The sequence below is a fragment of the Lampetra planeri genome, chromosome 1 (genome assembly GCF_965212315.1).
Source record: "Lampetra planeri chromosome 1, kcLamPlan1.2.h2, whole genome shotgun sequence".
Taxonomy (NCBI): Eukaryota; Metazoa; Chordata; class Hyperoartia; order Petromyzontiformes; family Petromyzontidae; genus Lampetra; species Lampetra planeri.
In genome coordinates, this window is record NC_136107.1 from 15,883,339 (window position 1) to 15,908,642 (window position 25,304).

General features: G+C 41.6%; 1 protein-coding gene across 2 annotated transcripts in view; it reads right to left on the bottom strand.

Moving 5' to 3' along the window:
- LOC144718963 (adenylate cyclase type 1-like) overlaps positions 1-25,304 on the bottom strand; it is a 44,811-nt gene that overhangs the window by 2,603 nt on the left and 16,904 nt on the right. Inside the window, exons 3-18 of one of the 2 annotated variants that reach the window (XM_078594620.1) lie at positions 19,684-19,802; positions 17,663-17,774; positions 16,827-16,954; positions 14,466-14,624; positions 13,409-13,550; positions 12,679-12,834; positions 11,970-12,164; positions 7,914-8,011; positions 7,390-7,474; positions 5,003-5,092; positions 4,244-4,617; positions 1,499-1,625; positions 1,276-1,392; positions 1,027-1,173; positions 809-907; positions 516-630 (exon numbers count right to left, since the gene is read on the bottom strand). In XM_078594620.1, the coding sequence (XP_078450746.1) occupies positions 516-630; positions 809-907; positions 1,027-1,173; positions 1,276-1,392; positions 1,499-1,625; positions 4,244-4,617; positions 5,003-5,092; positions 7,390-7,474; positions 7,914-8,011; positions 11,970-12,164; positions 12,679-12,834; positions 13,409-13,550; positions 14,466-14,624; positions 16,827-16,954; positions 17,663-17,774; positions 19,684-19,802 (2,263 nt within the window). The remainder of the gene's footprint in view (positions 1-515; positions 631-808; positions 908-1,026; positions 1,174-1,275; positions 1,393-1,498; positions 1,626-4,243; positions 4,618-5,002; positions 5,093-7,389; positions 7,475-7,913; positions 8,012-11,969; positions 12,165-12,678; positions 12,835-13,408; positions 13,551-14,465; positions 14,625-16,826; positions 16,955-17,662; positions 17,775-19,683; positions 19,803-25,304) is intronic. The other variant, XM_078594610.1, reaches the window with a different exon arrangement.

The following is a 25,304-nucleotide window of genomic DNA, read 5'->3' on the forward strand; positions in this document are numbered from 1 at the left end:
AAGCATGGCTTATGATTTTCATTAATATTCTAATTTCCCTAAGCATATTTGCCAAAATGTCGAGCTATTTCTAACATCCTTAGACTATTTTAAATTACCCTTTTATTGTATACTAGACATAATGATTACAAGTACTATAGTGACTCAGTTTGGATTTTGTGTGTAATAATGCAAAAAACTAATATTTTAGATGGCATTTTACAAAATCTGGCTTTAAATGCTCGTGCATACTAGTTATGGATAATTGCAATTAAATTTGTATTTTTGCTCCACTATAAAAATTCTAAACCAAAACACTGCAAAAACAATCTAGAAAAGACTCCACATTTGATAAATAAAAATATTAAAACCAAAATCCGAAAAAAATCCCCAGAATTACATTTGGTAAAATTAGAAATAAAATGCAACAGAATTTACATCGAGACAAAATCTATCATTTGTTTTAGAGGTCTTAAAATCTTGTACAAAAACTGTCACTTCAAGAGTAAAAACAAAGGAAAAATTACTCCACTTACCAACTCTAAGCACAAAGTCATTGTAGGACTGATAATTGATTTCATCCACCACATCAAACATTTCCATTGCAAAATCAGCAACTGAACTCAAGTGGGAGATGATGGAGCACTTGGCCTGCATAACAAGAAAGAACATGTTAAATATTCATATATCACACGTATGTTCTCTTTATCGGAAGTATCATTTTTTTTACACCTGGTGTAGTAATTTATACTTCTGTAGTAAACATTGTCTTATGCGTCTAAGAAGGAATGGAAATAATTCGTAAGCGAACAATATTAACTTTATGTACCTTTGTCCCTGATGTTGGAACCAATCCAACAGCTGCCATGTAGGTGCTCCCAATCGTTTTAATTTTTTCAATGTCCTTAAAGCATTCCTTATCCAGAAGCTAAGAGAAGCAAAACAAAAGCGTGCTGCAGGACCTTCGAAATTGAAAATCAAAACATTTAGTTTTTCAATATAGGTATGCCAGCGACTCAATTTAAGATGCCCAGAATGCATGCTTACCTCATCAAAATCCGCGATGATTTCATTCAGTAGCCGTAAACACTCCACCCCCATGTTGTTGCCATCCAGTTCTATGTAGAAGTCGTTGAAGTTTGGTATTGAAGCAAAAAGAACACCTACTTGCGAATAGGATTGGTAATACAGATCCTACGGGACGAGACAATTTCACAGGAAGTAAAAAACCAGCGATCCCCTGTTACCTACACCGTTATGGAAATAGAATAATAAACGTGAGGAGGAGACACTTACCATGTTGCGTGGGTTGGACTGCAGGAAATGTTGTGCTACGTGGGCTGGCAGCAGGTTGAACAGGATGCGCTTATTGTCGTTTTTTACCTTCTCCATGTCGCATCGCTCGTCTTCTGCCTAAAAAGCAAAGGATGCACTGTTACTCCACCCAGGTGCACACGTGAACTAACCGAACAACATCTGGTGCTGCTCAAACTTGCAATAAAAGGATGCTGCTCCGTACCTGGGAAGCCCAAAGGTAGTCTAGCCGGAGCTTGAGGTCCAGCTGGCGAGAGTGCAGGATCATGGCGCAGATGAAGAGCAAGATTGTGAGCACCGGCTCGTATGCCTTCATGTACAGCGCACTCGTCCTTGTTGAGATCGAAAAATAATAATAATAAATCACGACGTTTCGATCGCAACACAAGCAATCGTCTTCAGGTGAAAAAATACAGTAGGTGGACTTTTGAGGCAGGAAGAAACATTGCTATAATTCATTGCAGAAGTATTACACATGGTACCTTTTGCGAAGTTAATCAAGTTAAGGGCACATGGGATGCCAAGAACTGCTGTGAATTGTATGGGGAACGTATTACATCATAAAGGGCAGGAGGCTGTCATCGATTAATGCAGCACCATAACAAATGAGAGCAATCCTTGGGACGTTTTTTTCACTATTAAGATTTATATGGACGAGTTGATTACCATACAGTCAAGAGCATTTTCCAATTACGCCAAATGGGCTATAAAGTAAACTTATCATGAAGAGCCATAGATTATTGAAAATAATGTACGCATTTGTTGATAAAGCATTTAAAAACATAACGTCTTTGCAAATATGATTAAATACAAACCATATTTTAGCCTCTACCACAGGGAAAACACTGCTATTCTGGAGTTCGTAAAGCATGCATAAATATACACCGTAGAAATACAGTACTGTACAATGTTGTTAGCCCGACATTCACATATCCGCCATGACCAATTAACCACCAACGTCCAGTGCGGTATTTGTGCATCGTGTAGCTGTTATTGTGAATAGATGTTCACATATTCAACGTTTTCACATATACACCTTGTGACATATCCCACCTAACCCTTCAGTCCCCAGTGAATCAGATTTTCGACGTTGTACTCGACAGTCCAATAGAAATTAGTATTATATCACATGCACATTACAAAGCATCAGACAAGAACAGGTCCACTCCATTGGAACCTCCTTTGCCAGTAGCAAAATATGATAATATTTTTTTACCCTTTTATCTGGCAACAAAACTGACACCTTTTTTTACAAGGTGCGTTGTCTTTGAGTTGTGCGCCTTTTGGCGTCATCTGGTCCAACACCATGTGAGACTAGGCTCTAAGGAAAGCTGTCTCGGGTGTGGACCAATCAATTTCAAGGACAGTGCATACATTATCAGAGTTGTGTTTTTTGTTTGCATTCCGACTGCAGGTATTGTGGTCAATGCAAACATGACTCCTTGTAAAAAAGGTGTTAGTTTTGTTGCCAGATAAAAGGGTAAAACACCAATGATCATATTTTGTTACTGGCAAAGGAGGTTCCAATGGTGTAAAGGCTTACCCCAAGCTCTCATACTCTGATGGTGCATTGTCTTTAAGTTGTGCGCCTTTTGGCGTCATCTGGTCCAACACCATGTGAGACTAGGCTCTAAGGAAAGCTGTCACGGGTGTGGACCAATCAATTTCAAGGACAGTGCATACATTATCAGAGTTATGTTTTTGTTTGCATTCCGACTGCAGGTATTGTGGTCAATGCAAACATGACTCCTTGTAAAAAAAGGTGTCAGTTTTGTTGCCAGATAAAAGGGTAAAAAACCAATTATAAACAGGTCCACTGTTACAATTAAATTAATATATATATAATTCTATGTCTGCACAAAAATAATCATAAAGTACTTGGATAATTAGTAGTAGGATTTTTTAGTAATACGTGAACAATTATAAAAATGCACTTATTTATAGAAACCACAAATACGATGTCATTGCTTGATTAAAATAAATATCAATGGCAATGTAAAAATCACTTGACCTCTTCTTCCTCATTTCCAGATAAATTGCACAAAAAAGCAATGAGGCTCAAATCATTTAAATAGAAAAGGTTAAAAAATTTCGACAAAGCTTCAAACTCGTGATGGATGATACACTTAATAATCAGCTGAGATGTTTAAAATGATTGCCTACAAAGTAACACCTACTAATTTTGTCGATGCAATTGCATGTATTGAAAGTAATGCATACTGTAGTATGGAATAAAAATAGATACATACCTGCCAGCTTCAAATAGGTCACACACACACAAATAAAAACTACATTGACCAACGTCGTGAAGTGTGATCCAACAACCTTCATTACCGACACGGCACGGGGTGGCCTTCATCCAAAAGCAAATATAAAAAAGATTGAACATATTTTATTGTTCTACTAATAAAAAAACTTCCCAGTGTGCTTGCTTAAAGACATGCTGCTTAATATTGCTCTGGAAAGCCAATAGACTGACAGACGAAAACACATAAGTAAATAATAATTTTTTTAGCATGGTGCTGTTTCATTCAGACGCTGTCGCCTCGACAGACCTGGTTTTCACCTGAGGACGGCTGCTTGCGTTGTGGCCGAAACGTCGTGAGAATTATTTTATTATGTTTTTATTTTTTTTTTATTTTATTACTTCCCTTCTACGTGACTTTACCGAAAGAACCAAGAAGAGAAATAATAATTTATTCGATCATTTAAATTATAAACTAGGATTGTTTATAAAAAAAAATAAATAAAGAGGTATTATGGAAAAATGGATAAGAGGACCAATCGGGTACGGTTTGTGCGAGAAATAAGGGAATATCATTCGAGGAGTATCTATGACATTTCGGTCAATGCAATCAAGCATATCTTTTATTTTATAGGTCTGTTTCTTTAAAAGGGTCAGACCCTAGACCAACACGCCCAAAAGGTCCCCATATTATTACGAGCTTACCCGGCAATGTGACGATATCCCCCTAACTCTAGCACCAGAACGTAGACCACAGACAGCAAGATGAGCATCAGCAGCTTGGGCAGGGAGGAGACGCGCAGGAAGAGGGAGAGTGTGAGGATGCTGTTGAGGCAGCCCAGCAGGCCATACTGTGCCAAGTCACTGGGCGCTGGCGTGTATGCCAGTGCGGAGGGACTTGCTGTGGTCGCAGTTACTCCGGTCAAGGTGCTGTTGAACTGGGAAACCTCCAGAGCCGGCAGGGTTTGGGGCGTAACCGACAACATGGACACCGACACAAGTCCGTGCTCGGACGTGGGCGTCACAATCGCAATGGAAGAGTTTCCAACTTCTGTCCAATACCACGTCATGCAGGCCACCTGCAAAGAAGATCAGCGTGCAATAAGTGTTAATATTAAAAATATATATACGAATTGGCAGAGAGTCCAAATTATCACGACCTAACAGTATAATGTCGCATATCCACCCTGACCAATTAACTGCCGACACCCAGTGCAGTAGTATATGTGTGCTGCCTGGAATTCTAATTCTATATCGATGTTCGCACTTCTGACATTTTTACATATCAGCCTATACCTCAGTCTTTATAAAACTGGATATGTGACGTTATACTGTATTTAATTTAAAACAGACTTTAAAAGGTATTGCAACAACAAGTATTGTGATGTTAAACTTTCACTTTTGTTGCAAGATATTTTTGTGTAAACAATGTGAAGGTTAATCGAGTTAAATTGCATCTCTCACCACACAGCTCTGAGCAGTGGAGAATATTAGGGCAATTATACAGAGGGTCAGGGTAGTCCGTAGCTGTATCGTTAGGCAGCCTGGAAAACACTGCACACACGAATATCACAGTAGAGTACTTTCAACATCACATACAATCACACATAACTCCTTTGGCCTGTAAAACTTAGTAATGTTATGAAACGCCATTGCTCTAACACCACTAGTTACAGCATTACTGAAGATAATGGGACCAATTTTAATTACCTTTTATAAATGTAAAATGATTGTATTACATACTCCTTGGTTCTTTTGGTAAGTCACATAGGTGACTTACCGAAAGAACCAAAGAGTGGATTCCTGCAGTCACAAAAGCTTCAAATCGTGATTGTATTACAGTATAAATATTACTATACTAGAACACCATAATGCGATTGCAGCATTTCGTACAGGATGTAAAACTATACCAATCAAAACCTAAAAATGTTTGTAAAAAAATGGTACTTCATTAGCTTAGGATCACGTGAGTTCAGAGTTCTCATCCTTGGATGAAAATTTACAGGCATATACACACACGGCTAAATATGCGTTACCACCGTCGTTAATGACTAACACTGCATGACTGCTAAAAAATGGGCGATCAGCTGATATTTCTTGTAATTGCCCAGCTTCCGAGCAAAGAGGGAGAAAAATATGTAACTTATAGTTCATCTTCTTGGTTCTTTCGGTAAAGTCACGTAGAAGGGAAATAATAAAATAATAAAAATAAAACATAATAAAATAATTCTCACGATGTTTCGGTCACAACGCAAGCAGCCGTCCTCAGGTGAAGAACAGGTCTGTCGGAAAGACAGCGTCTCATTCAGACGCTGTCTCATTCAGACGCTGTCTCATTCAGACGCTGTCTTTCCGACAGACCTGTGACTTTACCGAAAGAACCAAGAAGATGAATCCCTGCAGTCACGAAAGCTTTAAATCGAAATTTAACTTATAGTTATAGACTAACTATCGCACCTCTGATTAGTATGGTTGGCTACATATGGTGCTAAAGAAGTTTAACATACATACATAGATATTGCGCAGGTGTATAAATAACATGTATTCGGAATATGAAATATGCGTTTGTCCCAAAATCTCAAGCTCTCACAACTGATGCAAAGATGCTCACAAGTTTTGTGTTGCTCTGTGCATCTGCTATCGAGGTCCTTTCAATGATATCCCTGACGAAACCAAACCACCTTTGAACTCGCGTAAAGCTCGAACTTTCTCCTATTTGCACTTGAGAGTTCTGAAATGTTAATGACATGTGTTCAATGTGTCTGACGTCAGTCCGATATATATTATGAGGACACGGCGTCACTCTGTCATCTACATTCGTCTCGACGTCTTGCATTGCATGACGTTGGCGGCAAAGCTCGACTTCAGCAGTGAAAAAATAAGTATAACCCGTAAAAACAAAGTTTTTCACTATAAATCCTTTATATGCGTGGCAGCGAACTTAATATAAAGGATTTAAAAATATATTCGCCTGTGGAGGACGCGTGGATCGATCCCGCGACCTTTGGCATGGGAAGCGAGGGCGCTACCAACTGCGCTACTCCGCCACGGCCTGTGGAGGGGTTACGCTCTGGGCTCTTACACTGAATGAGTTCTATTTGAATATATGTAAAATACATTTTTTTTGCCTAAAAAGTGTAAAATTTTGGGAATTTTTTTTCACGAACATTAATTGTCTCGCACAACGAGTCTGTGTGGAAAATGTCAGCTCGATTGGATCACGGGAAGTGGGTTAAAAACGACCGAAAGATTTGCACGGTCGTAAGCAAGCAAGCACGCAAGCAAGCACGCAAGCAAGCAAGCAAGCGAACTTAATATAAAGGATTTAAAAATATATTCGCCTGTGGAGGACGCGGGGATCGATCCCGCGACCTTTGGCATGGGAAGCGAGGGCACTACCAACTGCGCTACTCCGCCACGGCCTGTGGAGGGGTTACGCTCTGGGCTCTTACACTCTGACGTTCAGCCAAAGCCATGAATGCGTTCTATTTGAATATATGTAAAATAATTTTTTTTTGCCTAAAAAGTGTAACATTTTGGGAATTTTTTTTCACGAACAATAATTGTCTGGCACAACGAGTCTGTGTGGAAAATGTCAGCTCGATTGGATCACGGGAAGTGGGTTAAAAAACGACCGAAAGATTTGCACGGTCCTAAGCAAGCAAGCAAGCACGCAAGCAAGCAAGCACGCAAACTTAATATAAAGGATTTAATAACCAGTGCCTTCTGATCCACGTGATGGCCTGGAGCAGCCCTGGCATGGCTCGGATGTGTCAGTGGAAATGAAGTGTTATATTACAGGATGGTAAATAGACACTCTAATACAAAGTGTATTATATCGAGGCACTTACCTGTACATGTGCAATATGCAAATACATAAGGCAAATCACAAGGAAACAGATTGACGCTACGAGCAGCACCACCACCACAGTGTTCCTGCAAAGAGAAACCATCACAGCACTATCAACAAACTACAAAGCAAGTGAGATGAAAAGGATATTGATTTACATAGCAAATGTTCACAGATGTAAGTCATTATAATCCTATAATAACAAGACAGCAGTGCTTTTTTTTCAAACAACTTAAATGTAATGAATGTAATCGTATACGCTTATGTAAATATATAATCTCCATGATAATACACCACGGGAACATGATTTAATTATATTTAGTGACTGTAATGCAACAACTAAGTTACGAATAGTCAGTTATTACTATTTGAAATTAAATTTTGAGTAGATGCTCTCGTAGTGGGATGTATGCTAATGAGCTGGATGCGAATGATCCTTCTGGCCCAAACCCGGGCACGAAAACACTCAGGAGGAGGATGATGATGGATGCAGTGGTGTGGTGTTATTCGTAGACTTGTACGCACGGTGGAAGTAGCAGCAGGTAAATAAGGCCCAGGATAGCAGCCAGAATCATACAAAGTGTGACAGCACTCGTGAAGTACTCATCCTCCAGCTGGTGGTACTGAAACACAACAGCATGGCAGACGTGAGCAACGGTCATTAGCGACAAGTAATCCGACACAAAGTATGACTCCTCACAAACCTATTTGACAGTGCATGCATTGCCGAACAAAAACAAGTATTTGAAAATGATACCATGTACTCGGTTATTTGATCCTTATGGCGGTACCCCGGGGTACAAAATAATGCAAAATGGCCGAGGCAATTAAATATTTGATTTCTGGGACACTATTTTTTTCCAGGGGTGTACTCCGTGACTAGGGTACCAATCAATCCGAAATCAGTGCTACTCCGCGATGTCAAAACACAGCGAGGACGATTGCGCTGAAACCCTGAACGCTCGTATGCACCATAGTGCATTGTGTACAGCTTGTCGAGATGAGTTCATTGCCGCATCGCCGACCATCAGCAGACTAAAAATGACTGCATCACGGACATTCTGCGAGAGCCGAGGTACTATGGTATCCCGGGGTACCGCCATAAGGTTCATTTGTCTGGCCATTTGTTTATATTTGTGCATCAGTTACTCATTATGTACATTCGTACTTTGATTAAAAGAAACATGTCGTCAAAATAACGAAATATATTCATATTTCTTTAATCATAACAATTCTTGTGCCAACTTGTCAACAGAAGATTCCAAGAACACAGGATGAGATGTTACTATCCTTTGTGCAAGCACTTCCAAGAATTCATGAACAGTGAGCCTGGTGAAATTTGGGGAGCGCATCGTCAGTAGTGAACCTTTGGTTCCTTGGGTGTTTCATACTATACACCCTCCCCAAAGGCGGCCAGCGACAGGGTGATCAATCCTACGCTTGCGTCCCATTCCCAATTAGTCATAGGAGTTGCCTTGTTGTTGATAGCCAACATCCCATGGGACTATGCATGGCAGGGGCGTCCTCCTCCCTGAGTCAAGCATTGTTGACTGCATACCTCCTGGCCCTCTCACTTTGGGGCCCAGCTGGGGTCTTTCCTCTTCATCCAGAGCCACTGACTGCTGCCTTCTGCCGCCTCCGATACAGCTCTGATTGCCGAACGCTGGCTCTGGCCCTTAATTCCCAGATCTCTAAGCAGTCTGGTTGTAGATGTTGCCACAAAACCTCTGCAGCCCACCTCCACTGGTCGGACTTCTGTGTTCCAGCCATGATGCCGTGCTTCGGCAGCTAGATCGGCATAGCGCAGATGTTTTCGCTCATAAGCCTCATCTACTGAGTCCTCCCAGGGTACTGTGAGCTCAATGATGAAGACCTTCTTGAGCGAACGGGACCAGAGCACCATGTCAGGTCTTAGGGTGGTGGTTGCGATCTCCGGAGGAAACACAAGTTGCCGGCCAATGTCAGCTAGCATTTTCCAGTCGCGGGCCAAGCGCAGCTGGTCTCGCTCTAATGGTGTAGAGCCGCTCTTTGGTGGTTTAGCCCCTTCGCAGACAAAGGTCGTCCGTAAGGGGTGTGATGCTGCTGGGGGTGGTAGGGAGTTGGTGGCAGCTCGCTTGTCCTCCAGGGCGGACGCAAGGTTTTTAAGGACTTGGTTGTGACGCCAAGTGTAGCGTCCTTGGGTGAGGCTTGTTTTACACCCTGTGAGAATGTGCCTGAGGTTGGCTGGCATGGAACAAAGGGCACAGTCCGGATCTGCACCATACCATTGGTGAAGATTAACTGGTGTTGGAAGGACGTCATATGTTGCTCTGATAGAAAAGCTCAACCGCCTCGCTTCCATGGCCCACAGATCCTTCCAGCTGATCTTCCTCTTCTCCACACTGTCCCATCGAGTCCACTGTCCCTGTTTGGCAAGAAAGACTGCCTTGGCCCACCTTGCAGCCTCCTCCTGATGGCGTACTTCCTGCACTACCATCTTCCGCCGCTCTGGTGCAGTGGCCTTACTCCAAGCAGCACGGCTAGTTAGCCCAAGGCCTCCTCTCCCTTGCTGAACATGACCCACAATGTCAGCATGTCTGAGGGCTGCTGTTGCCTCCTGGACTGCTTTTCCTGGCCTCCATTTGCGCCCAGTTGCCAAGGTCGGCGCGTTGTTGCTCACCACTGGGTCTCGAGATTCACTCAGTGTCATCTGGAGCCTGGTTTTTGCACACTTGAATTCCTCTGTTAGACTGGTGAGGGGCAGCTTGAGGACACCATCTCCATAGAGGCCTACGGTGGTAAGGCATCGTGGAACTCCGAGCCACTTCTTTAAGTAGCTCGTGACTCCTCTTTCCATCTTCTCCACTGTTGAGATTGGAACCTCATACACTGCTAGGGGCCACAACACCCGGGGTAGGAGACCAAACGGCAGACACCAGGCCTTTAACTTTCCAGGTAGATGGACTGTAGGCTACTACTGATGTCTTTGCGCAGCTGTTGCACCTGGTCTTTGTCCTTCAGGCTTGCACCATACCACCTTCCAAGGCTTTTTACCGGCTGCTCAGACACTGTTGGGATTTGGTCATCTCCGATGAAGAATTTAAGGTCACAGAGTACTCCCTTCACAATCGAGATGCTGCGTGACTTGGATGGTTTAATCTTCATACGGGCCCAGCTGATGTTCTCCTCGAATTTTCTGAGCAGTCTTCTGGTGCATGGGACAGTGGTGGTCAATGTTGTAATGTCGTCCATGTAGGCTCTGAGTGGAGGGAGGCGAAAACCAGAGTCGACTCGCTGTCCACCAGCAACCCATTTTGAGGATCTGATGATAACCTCCATTGCCATTATGAATGCCAATGGAGAAATGGTACATCCCGCCATTATACCTACATTCAGGCATTGCCATGAGGTGGTGAACTCTGAGGTGGTGAAGCAGAACTGCAGATCCTGAAAGTACGACTTCACCAGGGTTGTGATGGTGTCCGGTATATGGAAAAATCTGAAGGCAGACCACAGAAGTTCATGGGGCACAGAGCCAAATGCATTGGCGAGGTCGAGGAAGACTACATGGAGGTCCCTTTTCTCCACCTTGGCCATTTGGATCTGGTGCAAGACCATGCTGGAATGTTCCAAGCAGCCAGAGAACCCTGATATTCCTGCCTTCTGTACAGATGTATCGACGTACGCATTCCTTTGCAGGTACTCGGCCATCCTCTGGGCAATGACCCTAAAAAAGATTTTACCCTCGACATTCAGTAAGGAGATTGGGCGGAATTGGCTGATGTTCACTGCATCCTTCTCCTTAGGGATCAGGACCCCGCCTGCCCTACGCCACACTTTGTTAAATTCAACTCATTTGGCTTCAGCGTGTGTTAGCCACATTGACATTTTTAATACATTCCAACATTACAATAACCCATATAAAATAAAATAAAAATAATCACTATTGCTCAATATCGTGCTTTTAGGCTGTCATAAATATAATAACTACCGTATTTTCCCGCATATAACCCGCGGGGTATACCACTTTTTACAAACAAGACCCTGCGGGGTATATGGAGGTGCAGGCTATCTGAAATTTGTTTTACACAAAACGCTATTTTTGCGGGGTATATGCGTCTGCGGGTTATATGAGTATGCAGGCTATATGCGGGAAAATATGGTACATATACAAAAACAACATAATACAGGCTCTTATGGAAAGCTGACTTTCGAGAAGAAGAAGAAGGTATAAAATGATGTTTAAGCCAAGTGGACTTAGGTCATGAATGCTGCCATGATGTAACGGCTAACACATTGTACTTGGAATCCAGTGGTAGCTGGTTATATTAGGTACAAAACCGTTAGCTCGATTGGCAGGTCAAATGTGGTGGGGCAAAGTGTGGGTACTCCCACCACTTCAAACAAATGTGGCTAGTGTGGAAGAGTAGACCAAAATACCATTCTCTAGAGCTCCCTCTAGTGAAAGCCCTTCTGCCATCAGTGGCGAGAGCAATATATTACAGCTCTGCACCCTTACCTTTTCACAACTGTACATTAATACTAACAAATTTAAACAAAAAAAGACAAGGAGGATATTCTGCTCTGCCCAACAGGCGATACCTTGTGCTCGCGTTCTGACTGCTTGTAACAGAGGGAAAAGAAGTGCATGTCGGCCATGTCAGACTCTGTGCTGCGAGCCTCAATAAGCCGCGTGATGTAGCGGTTGACGCGGGAGCTTGGGCTGCTGTGGAGCAGCGCCGACGAGAAGGAGGAGCGGTGGCGCAGTTTCTCGGAAGCCGTGCGCATAGCCCGGCCCTGGCAGCAGCACACGGTGTACCACAGAGCAGCGTTCATTTAATCACAGGCTTAGCGCAGTCGACGACAACCTGCAGCATCTAAGTCATCTGCGTCTGTGGATTTCATTTAGTCATTCTCTTAGACGAATAGTCTAGAGCAGTCAATAACGTGGTCCTCCCTCATTTAATACATGCTGTGTGTGTAAATATGTTATATATATTATAGCCAATTACCAATTTTGGTCTTTCTCACTGCACTGCTGTCTCTAAGTTATCTTAGATTGCATATTCGATGGTTAATTCGTCATAGTCTTTGGTGGATAGTCATAGTTTTCGTCATGCTTGATGAGTTTTGCCGACTCAGCCATCATTGACTAAAATGAAAAAAAAAATTCTTGACTATTTTCGTACCTCAGTTCATTAACAAAATTAACACTGACACAGAGTAATGTGGGCTGTGCACAAAAGCAACTGCCAGTTCCTTCAAATCACTCTCTTGAAAAACATGGCTTATAAAAAGACAGGGACCTCACCTTATCGTCATCCACGCAGGTCATGACGTTTGAGAAGGGGATTTCAGCCTTGAACATCTTACGGCAGTGCATCAGCTGTACCAGGAGGTAACACACGGTCTTAAACCTCATCCTCTTAGCTGGTTTAATGTCAGCCAATATCAGGCCTGGAAAGATCTGAAAAGGCAATATTTATGTATCAATAAAACGAAATACACACAAAAAATAATTAGATTAATGTTTACATTTACATTTGTCACACTCAGTGTTTGTTGTGGCTGTAAGTAAAAACACCGAAAATATTCACGTGTAAAAACACTGAAAATGTTCACGTGTACATGCACGTGAACGTTTGTTGCAACAATTGACTAATAAATCGTTCATTAATTATAGTCTTTAAAGTATATTTTATTCATTTTGCACAAACAAATCAGGGCCCACAATGGACTGTTGTAACCGATGTAATGGTAATTATTGACAAAGCGACAATTACGTAGAGGGGAGCAGGGACGATAGCTGCCATTCGAATAATTCTTGCATAGCTGGAAAATAAAATTTCTTCATGCACTACCATAGAAGGAATTTTGTGTCCCTGCTAAAATATTTGGTCTGCATACACAAGTGACACCAATGTGAGCCTTTAGTTAATGCAACGAAGTGCATATCAATGTCATTTGATTAAAGTAAATGAATGCACTGGGTGTTTGGTAGAATTTTACAAGTTCTAAAAATTTGCGGTGGTATAATTTACCTTCCTGCGGTGCGACGGAACGATGAAGTACGTTTCAATGTTGTGCTTTCTCAAGTAGCTGTTTCTGTCCTTTCCGTTTCCAGGCTCTACTTCATAATCCCCATTCAGACAGTCCAGGGTGGATTTTGTGATGTGCACTTTTCTGTAACACATAGGACAATAGTGCCAATAATAAAAACAAAATAGCAACTTGCGTTCGTGTTATGTTGAAGGTCATTCCACGTGTTGAAGAAGTTGAGCAGATCTGTCTTGCTAAAATGGGAAAAATGTATTTATACAATACATTGACACCACCTCTACATATCTGGATTATTTTTTTCATCTTATAAAGATGCATACATATTTTCACAGCTGTTCCTTATGTGTTGCTTGTAACACAGTATCAAGAAGAGACTTGGCACGGAGAGTGACATTATTGCTTTGTTCCCCATAAGGGTCTTCTGGCTATATCCTAAACAATTTGAGACGCACTATCATTTACCACGTGTCTATGCAACATAAACCTATGTCATTGCTGCTTGACAACCATTGGCACATTTACACTCCAGTCCTTCTTGTCTGATTGGCCACCCTCACAGATGATTTCACTATATGATATAGCTTCATGAAAGTCAGATGAGTTGAGTTATTTCCCATAGCACTTCAATGATCAGAGTCACAGCAAAACTATTTTCTGCTCAATTGAAGGCAGTGCTCACCTATACATTATAGCCCTGAGCTGGTGGTGGAGATTCCAATTCATATTGCAACAGTGAATCTCTCCAAAGGACAGCCACTGTTGTTTTCCCCAAAAAGTAATACTTATTTTATCGACCCTAGAGGTGTGATGGCTTAAGTCAACTTACAGCCTTATGATTGCAAGCCGCTTGCTCTACTGCTGACCCTAGGCTCTATTTCACGAGCGTCCCTCTACCATTTCAAGGCATACAAAAAACGTTCCAAAGCTGAGATGACGGTATGTGATCAGCTAGCAAGTGCTCCATGGAAATGCAGTGAATGTGAGTGAACACACAATCCTGCTCAATTGTGATGTGCCTGCATGTTGCGATGAGCTCACCCAGGCAGACCACCAGCTTCCATTACATTGGCAAGCGTCACATCATTGGACCATACATCATATTGCCACTTGCGCAGGCCCAGCACTCCACATAGCACACGGCCAGTGTGCAGCCCCACTCGCATGTTCAGGTCAACCTCAGTTGCCTCCGCCACTGACCTAGATGGGATACACACTCATCATTCATTTATTTGTTTCTAGAAATGGATCAAATGTTTATCAGTAAAAAATTAACCCGTAAAAACAAAGTTTTTCACTATAAATCCTTTATATGCGTGGTGGCTAGAGTCCTCTCGTCCTCTGGCTTGAGATGGCTGCCACCTATGGGTCAGATGATTGTCTGCCAGCATTAAGCAATTGGTAATAAAATATTTTAAAAAAATTCCCTAAACAGTGTAAAATTTTGGAAAAACATTTTCACGAAAATTAATTGTCACGCACAACGAGTCTGTGTGGAAAATGTCAGCTCGATTGGATCACGGGAAGTGGGTTAAAAAACGACCGAAAGATTTGCACGGTCGTAAGCAAGCAAGCAAGCACGCAAGCACGCAAGCAAGCAAGCGAACTTAATATAAGTATAACCCGTAAAAAAAAGTTTTTCACTATAAATCCTTTATATGCGTGGCAGCGAACTTAATATAAAGGATTTAAAAATATATTCGCCTGTGGAGGACGCGGGGATCGATCCCGCAACCTTAGGCATAGGAAGCGAGGGCGCTACCAACTGCGCTACTCCGCCACGGCCTGTGGAGGGGTTACGCTCTGGGCTCTTATACTGTGAATGAGTTCTATTTGAATATACGTAAAATAATTTTTTTTGCCTAAAAAGTGTAACATTTTGGGAATTTTTTTTCACGAACATTAATTGTCTCGCACAACGAGTCTGTGTGGAAAATGTCAGCTCGATTGGATCACGGGAAGTGGGTTAAAAAACGACCGAAAGATTTGCACGGTCGTAAGCAAGCACGCAAGCAAGCAAGCAAGCACGCAAGCAAGCAAGCGAACTTAATATAAAGGATTTAATAAAGGATTAAAAAAATAATTGTCACGCACAACGAGTCTGTGTGGAAAATGTCAGCTCGATTGGATCACGGGAAGTGGGTTAAAAAACGACCGAAAGATTTGCACGGCGGTAAGCAAGCAAGCAAGCACGCAAGCACGCAAGCAAGCAAGCGAACTTAATATAAAGGATTTAAAAAAAGAAACAACTCAAGTTTTTCATCAAATGTTTTATCCTACCACATTAGCAGTTGTCATACTCTAAGGAGGAAAAAAGTTTTGTTTGCTGGCTGGCTGGAGCACGGGGAAGGGTGCTGTGGTGGTGTCACCACACATGCCTAAGTGATGAGGTCACCCGTATCCCACAGTGCTAAACCGCGCTCATGCTTGCTGACATCACGCTTCCCACCCACCCTCTACCTTGGCCGTGTATCCCGCGGAAATGCGCGGGCAGTCCTATCATACTCTATAAGAAAAACTTTTTCTGGCTAGCTGGATGCCTGACCGACTGGCTGGCTGCCTGGCTGGCGACTGACCACCTAGAGTGCGTTCTGACTAGCTGGAGACCATGCACCGCCCAGCACACAGAGGGGAAGAGTCGTTTATGTGGCCAACATGCAGGTGACGGGCACGCGTTAGAGGGCGTGGTGTGGGGCAGGGGGAGCACAGGACGGGGTATGCGAGGAGGGGAGCGCAGGTGGGGCGCGATTTGGGGTATATGCAGGTGATAGGGGGTGTCCCAGGGGTTGTCACGCACGAGAGGGGGGGGGGGAGGTGAGGACAATCGGGAGGACCGCCGTTCAATGAACGGTACTTTAACAATATTATATTTTTAAAACATTTGCTGCCTGACTGGCTAGAGGAAGGGACGGACGGACACATCCTAAGGATGTGCGGGCTGATAGTTTGTAATAAAAACCCAATTTGTTGCCTTCATAAACAAAAAGAAAAACAGGAGTGCACAGTCAAGGTTGACCAACATTCATCGATTTCACTATAAATACATTTAATTTATTGCTTGTAAAATGCGTCGTACTATTTTTCTAAGAAGAAAATGCAGTCATGTATAATTTATGCTACATGTATTTTCATTGCTGCAGAACGTTTTAAAATACGTACACAGGCATACACATTGATTATCATGAATATTAAACACTTAATTTCTATGGCTTTACAGTTCCAAATCTAGCGTCGTTGATTAATTATCGTACACTCTGTTCCACGATATTTGAAAGAGCCTGATAAAATAGGTGTATGACTGTATACAAAGCAAGTTTAGAGACATCAAACAGTTTTAATTTCTTATTATTCAAATGGCATGGCTTTGATGAGATGCTCTAGATGAGCTGCTTGTTCACGTACGTGATGGTGTCAATCATGTCCAAACCCATCTCCACACAGCAGTGAGCGTGGTCCGCCTTAGGCTGCGTTAGGCCTGAGACGCAGTAATAACAGTCGCCCAGAATTTTAATCCTCCTGCAGTGATTCTCCTGAAATACAAACGGTCGGCACTGAATAGTTTTCTTGCTCACAAAACATTAATACCTCCCATATGCTTGCATCTTTGCACAACCTTCTTGACACGGTCTTGTAAAAAATACATGCTAGTATTGGCACTATTTTAACCGTGTAAAGTACATTTTATAATTGACGATGACTCACTATTTTTCATTTTCGCAAGTTCGCTGTCTATCATTTGAAATACATTGTTTGCAACTCAAATACTGTACACAACAGACATGGGTTGATGACTTGTATGCACTAATCAGATTCCACACAATATTTCTTTGATAAGTTATGCAGATGCACATTTGTTTTCTGAAAGGTCCTTTTTACCTCCAAAAGATGGATTTCCACAAAAGCTCAAGATAAAAATAAATATGAAATAGAACACTATAATTGGTAGAAGCTAGGATGAAACGTAAATGGAATTTGAATACAATTGCTCACTCTTAATTCAATAATGATTTAAATTCCAATCATTTGTAACCACAGCATTATTAAAATAATAATCATCTAAGCAGCATGCTATCAAGTTGACTGGTAACACATTATTTGCCATTCTCAAGAAAACAAACAAACCCCACAAACAGCTGTTGTAAACATTTAAATAATTAATTCATTGCTTAGAGAAATAATAATGTACGCAGTATAAATGACGGTATAAAATCAATCTCCTTGGTGTGTTGTATGCATACCGTAGCCAGTTCATCAAACTTTCCGAAAAGCTCATTAAGCAGTTTAACGAGCTCCTGCGCCGTACACTGCGATGCCAGACTTGTAAACCCAACGATATCTGCAAAAAGGATGCTGAAACACAATACAGTACCGGCAGACCGTAAAAGTCTTGTTAGTATGCATTTGCTATGCATTATGCATGCTGCAATAGCAATCGAATACAATTTCAGAAACATAATTGAATTAATTTCAGAACAAACTAAGAATGAATTAATATTGTTACGAAACTGATCTGACACAAAATCATCAACTGTTTCAAGCACCGTGAACACCACAACATTTTCAATAAAATTACATCTATAAATTATATAATATATACATTCCTGGGTGGAGTGGTGGCATAGCAGTTACTGTGCTGTGGTTTGAACGCAGCGACACAGGTTTGACTCCTGGCCATGGCTAACAGCAGTGTCAAGACATATCTGAAGTGGTCCTACAGCCCCGGCTTTAATAAGCCACACTGCGTAGTGAAGTTTGGTCCTAACACCCCCATGACCGAAATGTTGTCGGGAGGCCTTCATCCATGGGTGGATTGAGAATGGTGGGAATTTCAAGTTTTTGCATTCACACTTGACATCCATGTAATAAATAACAAGTCCTGGTATGATAGTACTGAACGTGCTAGATCAATTTGGACCTGTGTTTCAAAACCTGGGCTATTAGATTCTGGTAAGATATAACCTAATTCTCCTACATGTGCAACATGTTCATGAATATTTGAATAACAAAAAATTGCACAACATTAAAGCCACACTTTCACACACAGGTAAATACAAAATATTGAATAATATACACGTTTTAATGTGCAAAAATATTCAATGATTGTGGGAAATGAACAATATGTACCAATGACAATACATGTATATGATAAACTAAAGATGCACACACAATTATAAAGCCAGGAGGCTTAATTCAGGAACTTTTTATCCCAAGCCATGGTCTTGATATCCAGAGAGTAGAAGCGGTTTATTTTTTTCAGAGAGACGGGACCAGATTTTGGAAGGAAATTAAGTGTTAGGCACGAATCGAGCGGGGGGGGAACAGAAACATTGACAGAGTCAGATGTGTTCTGTGACTTAGGTCACTTGGGACCCTCCCAAGGCCAGAAATAGCGACGCATTTTTTGGATATAACATTTTGCACACCTTCTGCGGGCGAGCACAAGGGAACGCCGCACTTCATCTCCCAAATTATTTATTTCTATGGGGCCTCAAGATAACAATAACCCGTGCTTTTCTCCTCAATCCCGTGTGTGCGCATTTGTGATGGCGACAAAAGCGTGATGACATTCTCCAACACAAAGAAGAGGACATGTAACTGTATAAAGTGTGTATTGCACGCATCGCCTGTCGTATGTGTGGCATATATATTTTGGCGGTGCAAACGCTCGTGTAAAAAAGAAGTGCAGTCTCCAACTCTTATCAGACTTTACCTCTCAATATGTGCTATGAAAGAGGGCCACTGCCCAAAACATTGCCTGTTTTATAAAAGTAATTTTTAAAGGCAGTATTATTGACGAATGTGTTGAGGTTTTTTTGGAGTAATAAAAAGCTCCGGCCGGTGTTATTCTTATTGTTTCCTGGCGTTTTAAGTTGTATTTTTGTCCCGTAATATTCACTTACACATGTGTTCAGAGAGAAAATGTAAAAAGCAATGCTAACCTGTGCATTGTTACAGACTGATTAATTAACAATACATTATTCATAACAGTTCAACCCTCAGATTTACTGTAAATTGTTCATTTGAAACTTAACAAATTGTAGTCTTGTGACAAAACACATGGTGGCGACACACATCTTTAAATTCAAAATATGACATCCATCAAATAGTGATGTTTCTGTAATGAAAACAGGTTAATTGAATTTCACTTCTGTATTGCATTGCCTTTGAACTTACTACAGTATTACTGCACTTGCATACATATACTGTGCAGGTATTTAGTCTTAGTAGTCGTATGGGTATTATCAATATTATTTCTCACCTTACATTGTCATGCCGCTGGATGTAGATTTTGTGAAAGATTCGTTCTGGGGGCTTTAGGAAATCCTCTTTCATCTCCATGGCCACGTGCCTCGGCAGGAGACTCATAAGCAGACGCTCCTGTGGGAGGGGAGTCGGGGTGGTGGTGGGCTGGTATCAGCAAGCATCCAGGGGTCCCCAAGTCTCACAGAAACTGCGGGCTCCCGCGCACACTCCTCCTGATCGTGCCACGCTGAAGTGTGACCCCTTTGAGATATGTAAAGCACACTGCCGTGTATAATGTATTCTATAAACATAAGCACATGAATACACTTGTACACATTTAGTATAAAATATACATATTTGTAAAACCGTAATTAGGGAACACACGAATGATATACAGTCGTCTATAAATAGCCAAACATAGCCTGTACGAGCACCATGAAACAAGTTAGCTGAGCTGAATTCCCAGGCATGGCCCCCATCAGTAGCGGTATATATATGAAAAGCCCCTTAGCCAACCATTCACAAACCCGCACTCACCAGGATGGTGAATTACAAATCACGCAACCTCTATAACCTAGTCTTGGAAGCCCTTCATCCAGCCGAGGTTTTATAAAGGGCTGACGTGTATTAATGTGCAGTCGTATCTGTACACCTACTGAAACATTGTCCATAAATATCCGTATGTAAATGCATCGACTAAATATCCATGCCCTTATACTAAACTGACCCACATTTAAACGTATCGTCCCAAAAGACAGTATACACATATGGCAGTGTCTTCAAATATGCATAGCATATATGCACAGAGTAATGTACAAATGCTATACAGCCTATAAATACTTTCAAATGCATACATAATGTACATACGTTGTCATATACAATATAGTTATATTGTTGTTGCTTCAGTGATCAGAGATCTTAGGTAAAACAGTACTTCAGCATACACAAAAATAATTTAGGAGAAAAAATTGTGTTTTTATTTAGCATTATTACAATAACGCATTCACTGCTTGAACCATGAAGGGGTCAATAACAGTCGACCTGCAGGGCAAGTTCGCATGTGGTGGGGTAAAGTGTGGCGGTGGAGTAGGCCAAATACTCTCCAGGGGGCCTCCCGATATGAGGCCCGACTGCCAGCAATGGCATCAGTGAGATAAATTATTGTCTTTACCTTTAACAATTATTTATATCCAACACAAATGGCTGTGAGGTGTTTATTTTAAAACATATTACTGTACATTGATCTTGTTGATATTAAGAGTATATATTGTGAACTCAATATAGTACCTGCGAATAATGTAAATAGTAACATAGAGTACTGTAAATGTGTGGGTAACAACTCAGTTTTGGAAAATACTTGAATTATTTTACAATTCTAATAACATTTGTACTACAAAACGCTGCAGACAATTTCTATATATAGTATACAGTATATACATACAAACAGTCAACTGTATAAATAACTGCTAACTCTATTTGGATGAACAAATATCCAATGACCAAATCGAGGAAACTAAGCAGGTTGAAGCCAGGCAGGTACTTGGATGGGCAACCAGCACGCATAAACTAGGTGTCATACAGTGAGGGAAAAAAGTATTTGATCCCCTGCTGATATTGTACGTTTGCCCACTGGCAAAGAAATGATCAGTCTATAATTTTAATGGTAGGTTTATTTGAACAGTGAGAGACAGAATAACAACAACAAAATCCAGAAAAACGCATGTCAAAAATGTTATAAATTGATTTGCATTTTAATGAGGGAAATAAGTATTTGACCCCCTCTCAATCAGAAAGATTTCTGACTCCCAGGTGTCTTTTATACAGGTAACGAGCTGAGATTAGGAGCACACTCTTAAAGGGAGTGCTCCTAATCTCAGCTTGTTACCTGTATAAAAGACACCTGTTCACAGAAGCAATCAATCAATCAGATTCCAAACTCTCCACCATGGTCAAGACCAAAGAGCTCTCCAAGGATGTCAGGGACAAGATTGTAGACTTACACAAGGCTGGAATGGGCAACAAGACCATCGCCAAGCAGCTTGGTGAGAAGGTGACAACAGTTGGTGCGATTATTTGCAAATGGAAGAAACACAAAATAACTGTCAATCTCCCTAGGCCTGGGGCTCCATGCAAGATCTCACCTCGTGGAGTTGCAATGATCATGAGAACGGTGAGGAATCAGCCCAGAACTACACGGGAAGATCTTGTCAATGATCTCAAGGCAGCTGGGACCATAGTCACCAAGAAAACAGTTGGTAACACACTATGCCGTGAAGGACTGAAATTCTGCAGCGCCCGCAAGGTCCCCCTGCTCAAGAAAGCACATATACATGCCCGTCTGAAGTTTGCCAATGAACATCTGAATGATTCAGAGGACAACTGGGTGAAAGTGTTGTGGCCAGATGAGACCAAAATGGAGCTCTTTGGCATCAACTCAACTGGCCGTGTTTGGAGGAGGAGGAATTCTGCCTATGACCCCAAGAACACCATCCCCATCGTCAAACATGGAGGTGGAAACATTATGCTTTGGGGGTGTTTTTCTGCTAAGAGGACAGGACAACTTCATCGCATCAAAGGGACGATGGACGGGGCCATGTACCGTCAAATCTTGGGTGAGAACCTCCTTCCCTCAGCCAGGGCATTGAAAATGGGTCGTGGATGGGTATTCCAGCATGACAATGACCCAAAACACACGGCCAAGGCAACAAAGGAGTGGCTCAAGAAGAAGCACATTAAGGTTCTGGAGTGGCCTAGCCAGTCTCCAGACCTTAATCCCATAGAAAATCTGTGGAGAGAGCTGAAGGTTCGAGTTGCCAAACGTCAGCCTCGAAACCTTAATGACTTGGAGAAGATCTGCAAAGAGGAGTGGGACAAAATCCCTCCTGAGATGTGTGCAAACCTGGTGGCCAACTACAAGAAACGTCTGACCTCTGTAATTGCTAACAAAGGTTTTGCCACCAAATACTAAGTCATGTTTTGCAGAGGGGTCAAATACTTATTTCCCTCATTAAAATGCAAATCAATTTATAACATTTTTGACATGCGTTTTTCTGGATTTTTTTGTTGTTATTCTGTCTCTCACTGTTCAAATACACCTACAATCAAAATTATAGACTGATCATTTCTTTGTCAGTGGGCAAACGTACAAAATCAGCGGGGGATCAAATACTTTTTTCCCTCACTGTAGGTTGATGCGAGACTACTTTGTCAGCAGAGGGCAGTGCAGTCCAGTTTGCGCTAAGGATGCGTTCCTGAAAACCAGCACGCAAATCAAACGTACCATCTAACACCCCTAATGCCGCCACAACCGCAGCCTCCGCCTTGCTCCCTCCACCCTAGTCAATACCTCGTAATGTGGTACATTACCTAACCAGAGGATGCTTAGTAACCCATTGCGCATCTATTAGAGCTGAACGATTAGTAGAAAATATCTAATTGCGATTTTTCTGACAGATATTGCGATTTGATTTGCGATTACATTTTTTTAAGTCAAGCTTCAGTTCAATATTCACTGTGTAATAGATTTAAAATATGTGATGGAGCATTACCACATGATACCATCAACATATTAACTGATCGAAATATTCTAATGCAAGGATGAAAACTTAAAATATGTATTTATTCAAATGTTTTAATTGAAATAGAACAATTAAACATAGAACAATTTTTAAGTTAAATAAAGTTATAATTTAAAAAAAATTCCAATAAGAAAGTAATAGGACTTTTCAAATCTAAAAAAATCGCAGCCTTTGCGATTTTCTAATCGCATTGTTTCAAATTTTGATTTCGATTTGAAATCGATTACCTTATTTTCCCGCATACGCATATAACCCGCAGACGCATATACCCTGCAAAAATAGTGTTTTGTGTAAAACAAATTTCAGATAGCCCACACCTCCATATACCCAGCATTCATTCATATCTTTAACGTCGTTACCGCAGCTTAATTCCATCATATTAATACAAAGTTTACATTTGTAATACATTCCACTATCAATTGTTAAAATTTAAATCATAACGTGCACAAAGAAAACAAACTAACCGGAAACGAGTGAACTAAAAACAGTAAATAAGTAACAAAAGTAAATATCCAATAAATAAGTAACACATAACTGGTAGATAAGTACCGTAAGTAAGCGTAATTTAGGCTTACCAGCATTCGACCTCATCATATTACAACTAATGGACCGGTAATTACCCCTGTACAGTTTTAGCACTGGTAGATTGCGCACTGCGCAGACATTAGCAGCACTACGGTAACGCCATTGCCTCCTGGCAACAAAGCCATTGGAAGTTTGAAGCAAAGCTCATGGTCGCGACTGTATAGTGCTCAGCTAATAGCAGCGGCCTAAGGGCCTCAGCAATTATGATTTTGCGTCTAACAGACGCTTGTTAAGGCGCTTCCAATTGTGCAATCCATAGCCTCAGCTGAAACTTTCGCACCCCCCGACAGCCACTGAAAGTATTACGGTAAACAAAGTGCGCCCACTTCAAACATTGTCATTTCATTGTACAAACAATTCGAATCATTTAAAACGTGATAACATGTGCAATTTTAGTGTGAGTGATTTATTCAGCAGTGCTTTAGTCAAAGGTAAGTGTTGCATAGTGGATAGTCCTACCATGAAAACATTCAACGAGTTATGACATGCCACACGTGTAAAATATTTTTGGGATAGCCCGAACCTCCATATACCCCGCAGGGTCTTGTTTTGTTTGTAAAAAGTGGTATACCCCGCGGGTTATATGCGGGAAAATACGGTAATCGTTCAGCCCTAGCATCTATACTGCACAACTATCGGCGTGAAAAGTGTATATTATTTATACAGGAAATCCTGGGTTTACGCGATTTTGTGGTACGCCATTTTGGAATAATGCGCGCTTTGCATTTAGACCTTTTATTTACATGCGCGAGGCAATTTTCGGAATAACGTCATCCGCAACGCGACAAACGCCACCCTTGCCTGGCACTGCGACCCAATGGCGTTGCCAGCAGCCAATGCGGTATGATAACTAGTGTGCTATACTGTACAGCATCTACCAACTTAAAGTTCGTCTCCCTCCCCATCTCCATCCTCTCCACAACGCAACTCTGGCGCAGTTACAAGTAAGTAATACGGTATTTCTTTTAATTTCATATGAAGTATATTAGAGTTTACATTACTTTATTTTAAATTGAAAGTTATATTGTGTGTACGTGTATTGTATTGATATAGGCTAGTATAATATAGGCAATTATGTCTGAAATATGCATTTTTTAAATACGAGCGCTTTTCCAGGAATGCATCTATCGTGTATGTCAAGGAGTGCCTGTATATGTGCCTCATATATTGGAAGAAGTAGTCACCCCTGTGAATGGCTAGCTGAAGTGACATCTGTTGAGGAAGTACAGAAGGTGATCCAGAGTCTGAGACCAGGAAAAGTGCCGGGCAGAGATGAACTTCCAAACGAAATGCTAACGGAGGATGGCGTTTGTGCACAGACTGCCCTATATGGCATGATAAGAACAGTCTGGACCACTGGACGGGATTCGCAGGATTGTAACGATGCCCTGGTGGTCCCCCTCTTTAAGGGGGAACCACACAGACCGTAATAACTATAGGGGCATCCCCTTCCTCAGTGTGCCAGAAAAGGTCC